At 39.1% G+C, this 13,569-nt stretch overlaps 1 protein-coding gene across 1 annotated transcript in view; it reads left to right on the forward strand.

Annotated features, from left to right (window-relative positions):
* Positions 1-13,569, forward strand: part of dhx29.L (DEAH-box helicase 29 L homeolog) — a gene marked incomplete in the record, with an annotated part of 47,363 nt that continues 33,794 nt past the window's right edge. The window contains 10 exon segments of the mRNA NM_001097932.1: positions 1-193; positions 1,411-1,484; positions 1,705-1,818; positions 5,692-5,821; positions 6,542-6,681; positions 7,527-7,658; positions 9,265-9,391; positions 10,933-11,094; positions 12,493-12,658; positions 13,247-13,370. Coding sequence (NP_001091401.1) covers positions 13-193; positions 1,411-1,484; positions 1,705-1,818; positions 5,692-5,821; positions 6,542-6,681; positions 7,527-7,658; positions 9,265-9,391; positions 10,933-11,094; positions 12,493-12,658; positions 13,247-13,370 — 1,350 coding nt within the window.

The following is a 13,569-nucleotide window of genomic DNA, read 5'->3' on the forward strand; positions in this document are numbered from 1 at the left end:
GGCTCTGCAAAAATGGGGGGGAAAAATAAGAAAAATCGACACGGCAGCTCAACAGCAGTTCAGGGAGCGACTGCTGCAGCTAACAGGCCAAGAGCAGCTGCAGAACCCAGACCCGGGGGAGAGGATGCCGCAAAGAAACAGACCCCCAGAAATTCTAATGTGGCCCCTGGCAGCAAGGAGTCAAACAAACAAGGTATCTCACCATGTTTAACAAGCAAATCTGTTGATGTAGAGACTGGGTAATGATGAAAGATGGTGGGATTTGTGGTTAAAGGAGAAGAAAAGTCATTTTTACTTGAGGTGCCAAATGTTAGGCACCCCCAAGTGATCGCATTTACTTACCCGAAACACGGTTTTTAGCAGAAAACTGCACCGGTCCGGGGTTATTCCAGCGAGCACCACAGAGCGATCACCTTCCTGCTTCTTTCTTCAAATTTCCCGGGGCGGATGCATGCGCAGTAGAATTAAATAGGCAGTTTTATTTGTTAAAGTTAGCCTTTTTGCATGCGCAGCTGCGATAAGAAGCCGGAAGAGGATCGCTCCATGGTGCCCGCTGGAAGAATCCTGGGCCGCTGCAGTTTTCGGCCCGGAGTATCAGGTAAGTAAATGCGATCACTTGGGGCTGCCTAACGTTTGGCGACTCCAAGTAGAAAAATACTTTCATTCTCCTTTAAGGCTGGTAAGTGGATGTGTGTTAGTTTTTATATGCATGTAATTTTTGTAAAAAGTAGTGTATACCATAGATCCAAATAATAAGTTAACATTTTTGGCTCCCTGTTTGGCATTTATTTATTTTGGAGCATCAGGAATGCAAAAGGGCTCCCCAAGTTCGGTGGTTGCATCAGCGACTGCAAGGGGCCTTCATTTGACAAATACAAGAGGTCCTATGTCCTCACCCATTATCATCAATATATGAAAGACATTGAAACATTTTGTGCCTTAAGCTTCTAAAAAAAACAGTGATTGTTTGTCCATATATTACAATATATTCAAGCGGTTGTCTTCATTTGACTCCAGTGTTAATATCCTTGGCATTAAAAGCCCTTATGTTGTTAGATCTTCGAGAATTCTATTCACAGAATTAGAGCTATAAAAGATTAAATAATTAAAACATTAGTATTTTCTCTCTGCTTTTTATCTGCAGTTAGCTGCCTTGGATGAAATGAATGCAGAAAAACCAAGTGTTTTTTTAAATATGGTATTTGGTCTGTGGTTAGACTTTAATCAGATATGAGAGCTGCATATGTGTGTGTTGGTGCTGCTCACATCGCTGGGCATAGAGGAACGGGGGCATAAACAGCAGGTTTCTATGTGTTCTTGCTAATATAACCCCTACACAACTCCTGTCATGTCAATGTGTTTTATGTGTGCTGTTTGTTGTTCCTAGTATACTTATATATTTTTTTTTAGGTCCCAAAACATACAGTTTCGCATCATCCTCTGATTCTGGTGTTTCTGTAAATCATGACAAATCCGTTTTAAAGGTAAGTATCTGTATTTGTACTTCTTACAGCTCCAGATGACCCATCTTTGAATTTAGATTGATTTGAAACACACTGGCTAGCTATGAGTTAATCTTTTGCAGATGTATGTTAATCATGCTCTGTTACTTCTCATTTCAACTTTACAGTTTGTCCAGTGGATAGTAATCGTTTTGTTTCACATACCTGTAAACTGACCTCTTAACCATTTTCCCCCCAACAGGTAGTGATTGAAGCAAAGCTGGAAAAAAGGATAATTTCTCTTATTAATGAGCATAAAAAGCTTAATAGTAACAAGGGAACTGTGTCAGGAAGATTGACTTCTAAGAAGTTACAGGTTTGTAATTGCTGTTTTTACTTCTTTGCAATGTTTCTGCCCACAAAAAACACAAACACACACATATACAGTCATATGAAAAAGTTTGGGAACCCCTCTTAATTCTTTGGAGTTTTGTTTATCATTGGCTGAGCTTTCAAAGTAGCAACTTCCTTTTAATATATAACATGCCTTATGAATAAAAAACTTGGCATGGATATCCTATATCTTGGATGGGCAGATTAGCTTTGGTTAAAATGAATATACTCCCTAGATTGTTGTACCTATGTGACACACTTCCAATTCTAATGCTCTCTACAGACATTACAAAAATACAAGCAGCAATTCTTGGCTTCATCTGGGCGCACAAGAGACATATAGTCTCAAGGAATACTATGTACTGCTCAAAACCTATGGGGGGGGTCTGGCGGTCCCAAACATTTGGCATTACTTAATGGCAGCTCAAATCAAACAAGTGGATGATTGGGTGAATTTTACCCCCTCAACAACATGGGCCACCCTGGAGTCTGACTATAATGGCTCCCCACATCTGGCATCATGGTTGTGGTCAAACAGGCCACTTTCATTAGAGGGAAGAGAAAAGATGCTATACCCCACAGTACATACAATTACCCTTTGGCTGAAAACAATGAAAAAATGGACGTATAACAGCCCCCCAGCATACTTAACCCCCCTGTCCAAGAACCCACATTTTCCCCCAGGTTTTTCAGACAACTTTATCGCTTTATTAAAACCAAATTTATTCTTATAGTTATGACAAAGACTCGAAAGGCAGACGGCACTTCTGAAGATGGGGTTTATTGAAGTTCCTGCTAGTTTTATTTATCACATTTAATAGATCCAGATATGTAGAGGTATAATTATTAATAGTCACTTAATTAACCTGAAAAAAAAAGTAGTAACCCCACAATATCGTTGAAAATATGTTGTAGAATTATTTCACTAATTAATTTACCAATAAAGTGCAACAATTAGAAAAAGTGCTTAGTGCTTCAAATGCCGTTTAATTCTATGCCTACACACCACCAATTAATTTTACAAAAAATGAGTTCATGAAATCAATTAGAATATCAATTATAGTTCATTCAAAAAGTGCAAGTGCTTATATAAAACTTCAATTGATTAAGAATTCATTAGTTATCCATCAATTGGTTAAAGTGCTGGTGCTGATAAATATCAAAAATTAATTGAAAATATGATGTTTGTTTATGAAAAGAGAGAAAATTTCCTAAACATCTCAGCAATTCATGAATAAAAAGTATGGAAAATAGATTAGAGGTGGAGTTGTCCCAATATCTCCTAAATAATACTTTTTTTCTGTCTAATGCCCTGGTACACCACACAGAGAGAAAGGCAGGAATCTAAATACTGTGGTCTCGGTAATTTAACTAATCTGGGAATGAGCTATCTAAAAAACCGCAAATCCCTAGAGCCGTGAAGTAAAAGAGGTTTAGAGAATGATTGCTGCTAAAAAAATAATTCAAACCCTTGTGCGGCTGAAGGTTGCTGAAAAATACTGAAGCCTTTAAAATTAGGCTTTTAAAAATAATAAGAGCGGGGGATTGCCGACACGCGTTTGGTGTATGCTTTCTCAAGGCAAAATTGTGCTCACAAGTCTCCGTATTGCTCTTTATGGCTTTCGCGTGTGACGTCATTCAATCATCGCGAGAAGTGCGCGTCATCACTTTGTTCCGTGTATATTTTAACTATTAACTCAGGAACGCCTCAATATGTCATTCAACTATGCATCATCGCTTCGTGGAGTTGCCTATCAGATTACAACTTCCCTTTTCAAGGGGTAGTGTGTATAGCGAATTCTTTTATTATTATTACTTAGAGACATTGTGTATATTAAGTTGGTTATAGTGGACATATTAAGTATGTATTAAATTGGATATTATGGACAATAATGAATAAATTAATATACTAAGTATCAGAGGAATATTAATACTGGAGGGAATCGAGAGTACAGTTGCCTACTAAATAAAGGCATTAAACAATATGTTTTCATTAATTCCGTAGGGAGAAACGGTGCGCATTTTAGAAATCCAGTGACTTTCTCGTTTTAATAGTTCTTGCTCTAGATTCCCGTTTCTTATTCCTAGATTTATTTTCTTGATGGCCCAAAATTTTAATCCCCCCGGGTTCATATTGTGATGTTGTTTAAAATGACAGGCTACGGTGGAGAGTGTTGCATCATTTGCCTTGATCTTTCCTGCATTACGTATGGAACTACAATGTTGCTGTATTCTTATTTTAACCATAGTCAAATGAGCTTTTGCATACAACAAGCGACTCTTTTTGTGACGTGAGTGCAGAAAGGGCTTCTTTCTCATCCCCCTGCCATACAGATGTTCTTTCTGCAAATTGTGCTGAGTTGTAGAACGATGTACAGATACACCATCTGCAGCAGGATGTTCTTACAGGTCTTTGGAGGTGATCTTTGGGTTGTCTGTAACCATTCTCACAATCCTCCACATATTCCGCTCCTGTATTTTTCTTGGCCTGCCAGACCTGGGTTTTACAGCAACTGTGCCTGTGGCCTTCCATTTCCTGATTACATTCCTTACAGTTGAAACTGACAGTTTAAAGCTCTGAGATAGCTTTTTGTAGCCTTCCCCTAAACCATGATACTGATCAATATTTGTTTTCAGATCTTTTTGAGTTGCTTTGAGGATCCCATGCTGTCACTCTTCAGAGGAGAGTCAAACAGAAGCACAACTTGCAATTGGCCACCTTAAATACCTTTTCTCATGATTGGACACACCTGCCTATGAAGTTCAAGGCTTAACGAGCTAATCCAACCAATTTGGTGTTGCCAGTAATCAGTATTGAGCAGTTGCATTCAAATTACCAAATTACAAGGGTACTTACATTTTTGCACAGCCAGTTTTTCATATTTGATTTAATTTCATACAACGGAATACTGCTTCACTAAACATCCTTGTTTAGAAAACACCCCAGGGAAATGAAAGACATACCACTGTCATTTTTTTTATTGAAAGTGGAGTAAATTATTATGCAGGCTGAGAGGAGTGGGTTCCAAACTTTTTCATATAACTGTGTGTGTATGTATGTATGTGTGTGTGTGTGTGTGTATATATATATATATATATATATATATATATATATATATATATATATATATATATATATATATATATATATATTCTTCTTCAAAGTACCCACACAAATCTGTGAAACATTAGTTTTTTTTTGTGTATGCAACGTTAAAGGGCCTTTATCTGACCCGATTCCACTACAAACAAAATCTAACAAAATGACTGCCTTTTGCACAAATCCTGCATGTAGAGAGACATGATGTCTGGTGATTTTAATTGAGTGAGCTCTAATACATCTTCTAGCAAAAGGAAGCCCCCCTATAAGATATATTGGATCTAACTGTCAATGACTGTCTAACACCCAACTGCTGCATGAAGACATAATGAAGAGAAACAGATGCTGAGGGAGTAATAGTGAAGATAAACTTGATTATTTCAGAAACAGTACGGAATATTTGATAGTATTTCGAAAGTTTTTTTATTTCAGTATGAAGAAGCTTATATTAAAGTTCCTCTTGAAGCTTCAGTTATTCCAGGTGGGTCTGAACATATACAAAATCAAGAAAAGAAAATGTCACAGCAGCACAATCTCTTAAAGCCCTCTATGTGCACATATCTGTTTTGTGCTGTTTATATCCATTCATTGCACTTTGCAGGATCTGAGTTATTGGACAAAGTCCACATATGTTTTGGGTCATTATCTTATCAAGACTTGTGTCTCAGAGAGGACTTGACAAAATGAATAAATCTGTATTTTTGGTCAGTTGGATGTAATGAGATCCGCTCACATTCTATGTTTCCCCCATTTCAGGATCTTTATATGGCCCTGCAGAAACTTAGCTTTAAGGCGGAGCACATTGAGGAAGCAATGACAAACACAGTCTTGTATGGAGGAGACTTACATGCTGCATTGGACTGGCTGTGCCTGAACCTCCCAGATGGTAAATGTGATAATATTGAGCACTTGTTCTCACAGGCAGAGCAGGAACACTCATCTTTTGATTAAGTTTGTACAGGTGTGGGATCCGTTATCCAGAAAGCTCTGAATTACGGAAAGGCCATCTCCCATGAACTCCTATTTATCCAAATAATCCAAATGTTTTAAAAATAATTTCCTTTTTCTCTGTAATATTATAATAGTACCGTTACCTTGAATTAATTCCAAACTACGATATAATTAATCATTATTGGAAGCAAAACCAGCCTATTAGGCTTATTTAATGTTTGCATGATCTCTAGTAGACTTATGAAGATCCAAATTATGGAAAGATCTGTTATTCGGAAACCCCCAAGGTCCCGAGCATTCTGGATAACAGGTCCTATACCTGTGTATATGCATGCTTCATAAGAAGCATTCACTTGTTACTGGGAGCTGCTATAAACAAAGACTGCTATAAACAAAGACTAAAAAAATCAAACGTTGAGTCTATATTGCATTACACATTATCTGTGCATTTAAAACTATTTTTTCAGTAGTGACGGACACCTGAATGTTCTACTTGTATCCTTAATTTGGGCCTCATTGCTGTGTGTGTTTTTTTTTATGTTTCTTTCTGTAGGCCGCTGCATGGGGAACTTTTGTGTTTAAGATAAAGAAATGTCTGTATAAATTTATGTATCTCTAAAACTGTTATTTATTTTTTTATTTATTTTTTCAATAGATGCATTGCCTGAGGGTTTCAGTCAGCAGTTTGTGGAAGAAGAACAGAGAGCCCGAGCAAAGTTCCAGGCACCTCCTCAGAGGCCCAGTGCTGCAAATGAGTCAGCAACAGAAAAGGGGGAAGAGGGAGCTTCATTAAAGGTAAAAAAGAAAATGACATGCCTGAAAGGTTCTAAGAAGGACTAATGATTTCAAGGAAACTTTGTATGATTATCTGACCTTTGTATTTTACCTGACAAACTTTTTTTTTTGGGAAATTTATTTCTGGCAATTTGTTTCCAGTGTATAGCACAGCTTTCCATCCCTCTGTGCCATCATCCTAGAGTAGAGGCCATTTATAAAGCTGAATCACTCCAATTACAGTGCACTAATTTGGCCATGGGCAATAATGAGTTTGTTTTGTGTCTTAAGCATTATCTTCCTGATGAAAATTTTTGGTTGCGGCTGGAAGTGTAAATGGAATAATATCCTTGCACTATTTTCTTTTAGAAGCTGGCTACACTTAGGCTGACACTCCTGAATGATGGTTCAAATATAAGCTTGGCCACACGTGCACAAACAAATTCCATGTTCTAAACATTACACAGACGTACAGGCCAGTGCAAACCTGGATCAGGTGCTGATGACATATCTAAGCTGCCCTGTATACTTTTCTGTTTGCGCACAGCAACGTACAGTTGCAAAATCAGCAGTTTAATTTTCAGATCTCTTGGTAAAGGGTCTGACACATAAGAGACTGAAGAGAACAAATTGGTTTGGATTCATATACCTAGGAATTATTATATTACTCGAGATTTCCAAAGCACAGCAGGATGTGAGCAAAATGCTTCCTCATCCTACTGTAAAATGGCTGTATCAGCTGTATTATACATCCTTGTGCTTTTGTTACATATGCGTGTGTATCGGCCCAAACCATGTCATGGTGGGCAAAGTTGTACTGAGATCCCTGGGGTTTGTATCTGTTCATTACACGTGTTGTATAACAGGGCAACCCAGAGCTGACCATGAAGGAATGGATTTTACGATATGCTGAGCAAGGGAGTGATGATGATGATGATGATGATGATGATGATGTGAAGGAGGAAGAGAAGGAGACAACACTTGAGAAATTTGATCCTGTAAGTAACTTTCACATGCCTTAACCTTAACAGTAAAGCTAAAAATAGCTAATATGGTTGTACATCAGACATGTTTGCAGTTAAACAACAAAGAGTAATCGTGAGAGCTCATTCTAACCCACACTCTAATATTGGCCAGCTGATATTTTCTTACAGCACTTGGATTGATCTACACTCTGGAGTTGACCAGCTGCTACAAACTATATACAGACATTATTTTCACATACAAAGGAGGAAAATCTTCCAGTACTCAAATTCAGCTTTTTTTTTTTAGCCAGCCTTTTTAATAAATGGAAGTGTTAGTACCACGTTTTGGCCAAAATATGTAAACTCATGTGCCACATCAAGGCCCCTCGTTTAACATGAGTCCTACACTGCCTACTGGCTCTGAGTGAACATGTTTTCACTACTCAGTTGCACATAATGCGCCGTGTTGCTGGGAGCTCAATGAATGAAAATACTCCTGTCGTTTCTATAATTTATAGAGTGCAAAGTGTAAGTGAACACCGTTTTACCACACAGCCACATATGCATATTGTTGCTTGGGGTTTAAAGTGGTTTTTAAATGTACCCTAATTATCACAGGCTGAATCTGAGCCCTGGAAGTTTATTCCTCCTTTGCAGTTTAACTTGTCATGTCTGAAATATGTGCAGCTCTCTGAGTTATGTTGGAATACAGCTCACAGCGCTGTATGAGAGCCTTAAAGCAATTGTTCAGTATAAAAATAAAAACTGGGTAAATAGGCTGTGCAAAATAAAAAATGTTTTCGATATAGTTAGTTAGCCAAAAATGTAATGTATAAAGGCTGGAGTGACTGGATGTGTAACATAATAGTCAGAACACTACTTCCTGCTTTTCAGCTCTCTTGGTTTACACTGACTGGTTACCCTGGTTACCAGGCAGTAACCAATCAGTGACTTGAGTGGGGGCCACATGGGTCATAACTGTTGCTTTTGAATCTGAGCTGAATGCTGAGGATCAATTACAAACTCACTGAACTGATATATCCCATGTGGCCCCCCTTCAAGTCACTGACTAACTCAGAGTTAGAGAGCTGAAACGCAGGAAGTAATGTTCTGGCTATTATGTTAGACATCCAGTCACTCCAGCCTTTATACATTACATTTTTGGCTAACTAACTATATTAGAAACATTATTTATTTTGCACAGCCTATCTATTTAAACAGTTTTTATTTTTACACTGAACTGTTCCTATAAGCCATCAGTGTGATGCTGGTATTTGTCTGGACTGGGATTCAGAATAGGCCCTGGCATTTAAAGGACACAGAGGCCTAAACACCCCCAACCAGCCCACTACATAGTGACTGTCTTTGGCATCTTACAGCAGCCCCTTTGGCATTTGCCAGAATTTACAAATTGCCAGTCTGGGCCTGATTGTAGGTCACATATCTGGAGGGCTGCAGTTCGCCCAGCCATGGTGTAAATGTTCTTGCAGTAATGAACTCTATACCTATTCTGTCAAGTTAAACTATGTAGATTTTCTTATACTCATTTTCATATGTTTATTTAATAGAGTGTTTGTTTTACTCTATTAAAAAAAAAAAAAAAAACTTTTAAAGAAATGTTTTCTCATGATTATCACAGAATGAGAGATACCTGGAACTGACTGCCAAACTCCTGGATGCCAGAGCTCAAGCAACTGCCACCAAGCAGGATAAAGACAAACAGGGTCAGAAGGAGGCTCAGGAGAGAATAAGGGGATATCAGCAAGGTATGATTGTACACCTGGCTAATAACCTGCAGTGTGGGACTTTCAAGTTTTTTATAGTGACCTTTGTGTCATGTTCTTGTGGAAGAGGGGGGGCATTAAACCTGACCCTCATTACGGTGTCAATCTGTGGAATTTAAAGGAAATGTTAACCCCCTCCACAAAAATGTAATCAGTGAGCAGCCTCTTTGAAATCTTTAGATAACTGCCACTCTGGTTGTTAAAAGGTTAACAGTAAGGCTGCAGCATCCCCTTAATCACTTAGAAATCCTTCTCCTCCTATGACCCCGCGCAGCCCCCTCCCTTTGGCTGTTGGCTCGTGAGCATGCTCGGTTCTTCTCAGCTCAGATTACTAAACACACCCTCCAGTCTAACAGCCAATGAGGAGATAGCATTGCTGGTTTCCATAGAAATTGTCTGATCCTATTTTTTTCTCCTAACCACCTCTCCTGAGCTCAGCTTAACCATTACAGTGCTCAGCCCAAGCAGAACTTTTTATCTAAGCATGTTGTGCCTGTGTAACCTGCATTCTGCATTGCATAAAGTTTACATTATACATGTCTCAATGTTACTGATAATTGGTCAGAGGAAAAATGGCCGCCGGGTGAAAGCTGCTATTTGTTTTAGGAAAATGTGATGGCGCTGGCAAATGCAAGGGGTATATGTAGGACAAATTATGTGGTTTGGGTAGGGAAAATATGCCCAATTTATATAAATGGTAGGAAAATGTAGGCTTTACGTGTCCTTTAAGAGCCGATTAGGCCAGACAAATATCTCGGAGGGACACACACAGCATAAGGGACCTCCAGCTGGAGAGCTGTGTTGTACACTGATCAGTGGGGTAACTGTATTCATGCAAGTGCTTCTGTACAATATCATTATTTTTTATATAGGGCCAGAGTAGAATATTGACACTCAGCTCTACACTTGTTTTTATATTGAAAGCCCGTAGTCATGCTTTTTGTCACCAAAGTGCAAAGTATCTGCTTTTTGTCATCAAAGTGCAAAGTATCTGCATGCACAAGAGTGCAAATAAAAAAAAAAACGCTCTTTAAAGGGAAAGGTTCCTACAATCCTGATTCCTGCAGCCAAAAGACTGCGAAAAAACTTGACTCTTTTGGGACACCTTCCTTACAGCTGGGATGGCCTCCTCTGTCCCTGCCCCCCAGCTAAAATAGACACGGGTCTTAAGACACTTCTTCCCTTTACAGCTTAGGATGAAGCTAGAGCAAAATCTTCAGGGTGAATGCCAGAGCCTGATGACCACACAGTCCTTCCCTAGTTCTGGAGGGCAGTGTCCTAATGGGTCCACTACACCCTCATAATCAGCCATAATCCAGAAGGCCTGAGCATAAGAAGCAGGTGCAGCAATAAAAACAAAGTGCTGTGTGCAAAGTGCCATACTGATGCACCACCACCTCACTCTACTTGTTTATTCACCCTAGGGTGACTAGTCCTAGGGTGCAGTACACTTGGGTTTTCATGCTACCGCTCAATTGATACTAAATGTCTGTATAGAAATATAATACTATTCCTTACTCTAGAAATGAAAAGCCTGGAAGATCACCCACTGTTTAATCCTGCTGTAAAAATCCCAGAGGTGAAGAGTGAAAGCAAACAGCCAAAGCCAGCCTTGCCTCCTTCAGAAGATGAACCTCTAAATTTCAATTTGTTTGAGAAGAAGGGAAATGCCCCAGAGGAGAAAGGTAAGAGATGGGCATTTTTGGTGCTTTAGGGGTAAGTTACCAACATTCAAACTAGAATTTTTGCTGATTCTAATTTTTTGTGGAAGAACTTCTGAAGTCGAATTATGATTTAAAAAACTCAAATGTACTATGTAAATTTATTAAGCGCGAAAAATTCCAATGCATTTAAAAGTTGCTGAGTTCATGTAAGTGTCAATAGGAGCTGTCTATGGCAAAATTAGTGTTATTTCAGTTTTCATAGTCTTTATAAATGTTTTTTTATTTTCATTGCACAACCTTGTTTTGACCTGTTTAGCTTGCACTGATGTGATTATTTGCAAGAGCAACTGTTCTGTTCTGCAGTGCAGTTCTGGCAGAACCAGCTCTTTAAAGGAGTGGTTCACCTTTAAGTTAGCTTTTAGTATGTTAAAGAATGGCTAATTCTAGGCAACTTTTTAAATGGTCTTCGTTTTTTCTTTTTTATTATTTGCCCTCTTCTTCTGACTCTATCCAACGTTCAAATGAGAGTCACTGACCCCATCTAAAAAAAAAAACAAATGCTCTGTAAGGCTACAAATGTATTGTTATCGCTACTTTTTATTACTCATCTTTCTATTCAGGCCTCTCCTATTCATATTCCAGTCTCTTATTCAAATCAGTGCATGTTCGCCAGGGTGATTTAGACCCTAGCAACCAGATTAATGAAATTGCAAACTGGAGAGCTGCTGAATAAAAAGCTAAATAACTCAAAAAACACAAATAATACAAAATGAAAACCAATTGCAAATTGTCTCAGAATATCACTCTCTATATCAGGGATCCCCAACCTTTCCAACCTGTGAGCAACATTCAGAAGTAAAAGGAGTTGGGGAGCAACACTAACATGAAAAATGTTCTTGGGGTGCCAAATAAGTGCTGTGATTGCCCATTTGGTAGCCCCTATGTGGATTGTCAACCTACATTGAGGCTCTGTTTGGCAGTGCACCTGGTTCTTATGCAATTTAAACTTGCCTCCAAGCCAGGAATTAAAAAATAAGCACCTGCTTTAAGGGCACTGGGAGCAACATCCAAGGGGTTGGAGAGCAACATGTTGCTCACGAGCTACTGGTTGGGGACCACTGCTCTATATCATACTAAATTTAACTTAAAGGTGAACAACCCCTTTAAGGTCATAAAAAGAATTGCTGTTCCTTAAAGGAAGGCAGTATCCAAAGGGAAGCAATTATCCTAGTGTTTGAATGACTAGGCTGTAAATGGGAGTATGATCAGGTGAGCTTAGGCTTCAGAAAACAGCAGTTTAAGAAGGGGGTGCTCAGGATTTTGGCACTATTTTGTATGGCCACAGGCATAGCATTTCTGTATATATTGTCTGCTTTTTAGCTGCATTGTTAACGTTTTACATCAACTTGCTCATTGTAGCTAAAAAGAAGCCGCCTCTTGATATCCGGAACTTTGACTACACCTCTCGAAGCTGGACAGGTAAATCGCCAAAACAGTTTCTGATTGATTGGTGCCGGAAGCATTATTCGAAAAGTCCAAATCCATCGTTCGAGAAGGTGCCCGTGGGCAAATACTGGAAGAGCAGGTAGGTGTCCCTGTGGAGAGAACGGGTAATACAGAGGCATTTGGTTACTGTAGATTTAATAGAAAGCTTAAAGGAGAAGGAAAGGATAAAACTAAGTAAGACTTATCAGAAAGGTCCACCTAAATATACCAGTAAACCCTCAAAGTAATGCTGCTCTGAGTCCTCTGTCAAAAGAAACACAGCATTTCTTTCCTTCTATTGTGTACACATGGGCTTCTGTATCAGACTTCCTGTTTTCATCTTAAACCTCCTTGCCTGGGCGTGAGCATGCTCAGTTTGCTCCTCCCCCCCCCTTCTCTGCTGTAATCTGAGCCCAGAGCTATGAGTGAGCAGGGAGAGACTGAGGCAGGAAGTGATGTCACACCAAGCTAATACTGCAGCTGCTATCATAAACAAACCAAGAGCTTCTAGAGCTTTTGTATTGTAAAACATTCTACAGAATAAATATAGCATTCTAGTTTGCACTATTGCAGCTAAATTATTGGCAATAAAATGCCTCTGTAGCTTTCCTTCTCCTTTAAGCTACACAAGGGGCAGTGTTGCAAGTCACATTATTGCTGTAACTGATTTTGTTTCCCACCTGTGCAGGGTTAAGATTATAAAATCGCATGATGATGTTATGTGTGTGTGTCCTACAATTGTGACAGAGGACAGTATGCAGGCGCAACACCTCGCAGCCACCTTGGCTCTCTATGAGCTCACCAAGGGCCAGGTAGGAGATTTTATCTACTCTGTTCTCCATGTGCTTCTTCCTATATTATTGTATGAGAATCGCATTACCTACGGCTCTCTGGCGAATAGCTGAGAGACCACAGGCATTTGTTCTTTCTTGTTACACTCTTGTCTTTATGTCATAGTCAGTGCAATTTCCATAGGGAAAGGGAGGAGCTTTCACTGTGATACTAGCTTCC

The sequence above is a fragment of the Xenopus laevis genome, chromosome 1L (genome assembly GCF_017654675.1).
Source record: "Xenopus laevis strain J_2021 chromosome 1L, Xenopus_laevis_v10.1, whole genome shotgun sequence".
NCBI classification, from domain to species: domain Eukaryota; kingdom Metazoa; phylum Chordata; class Amphibia; order Anura; family Pipidae; genus Xenopus; species Xenopus laevis.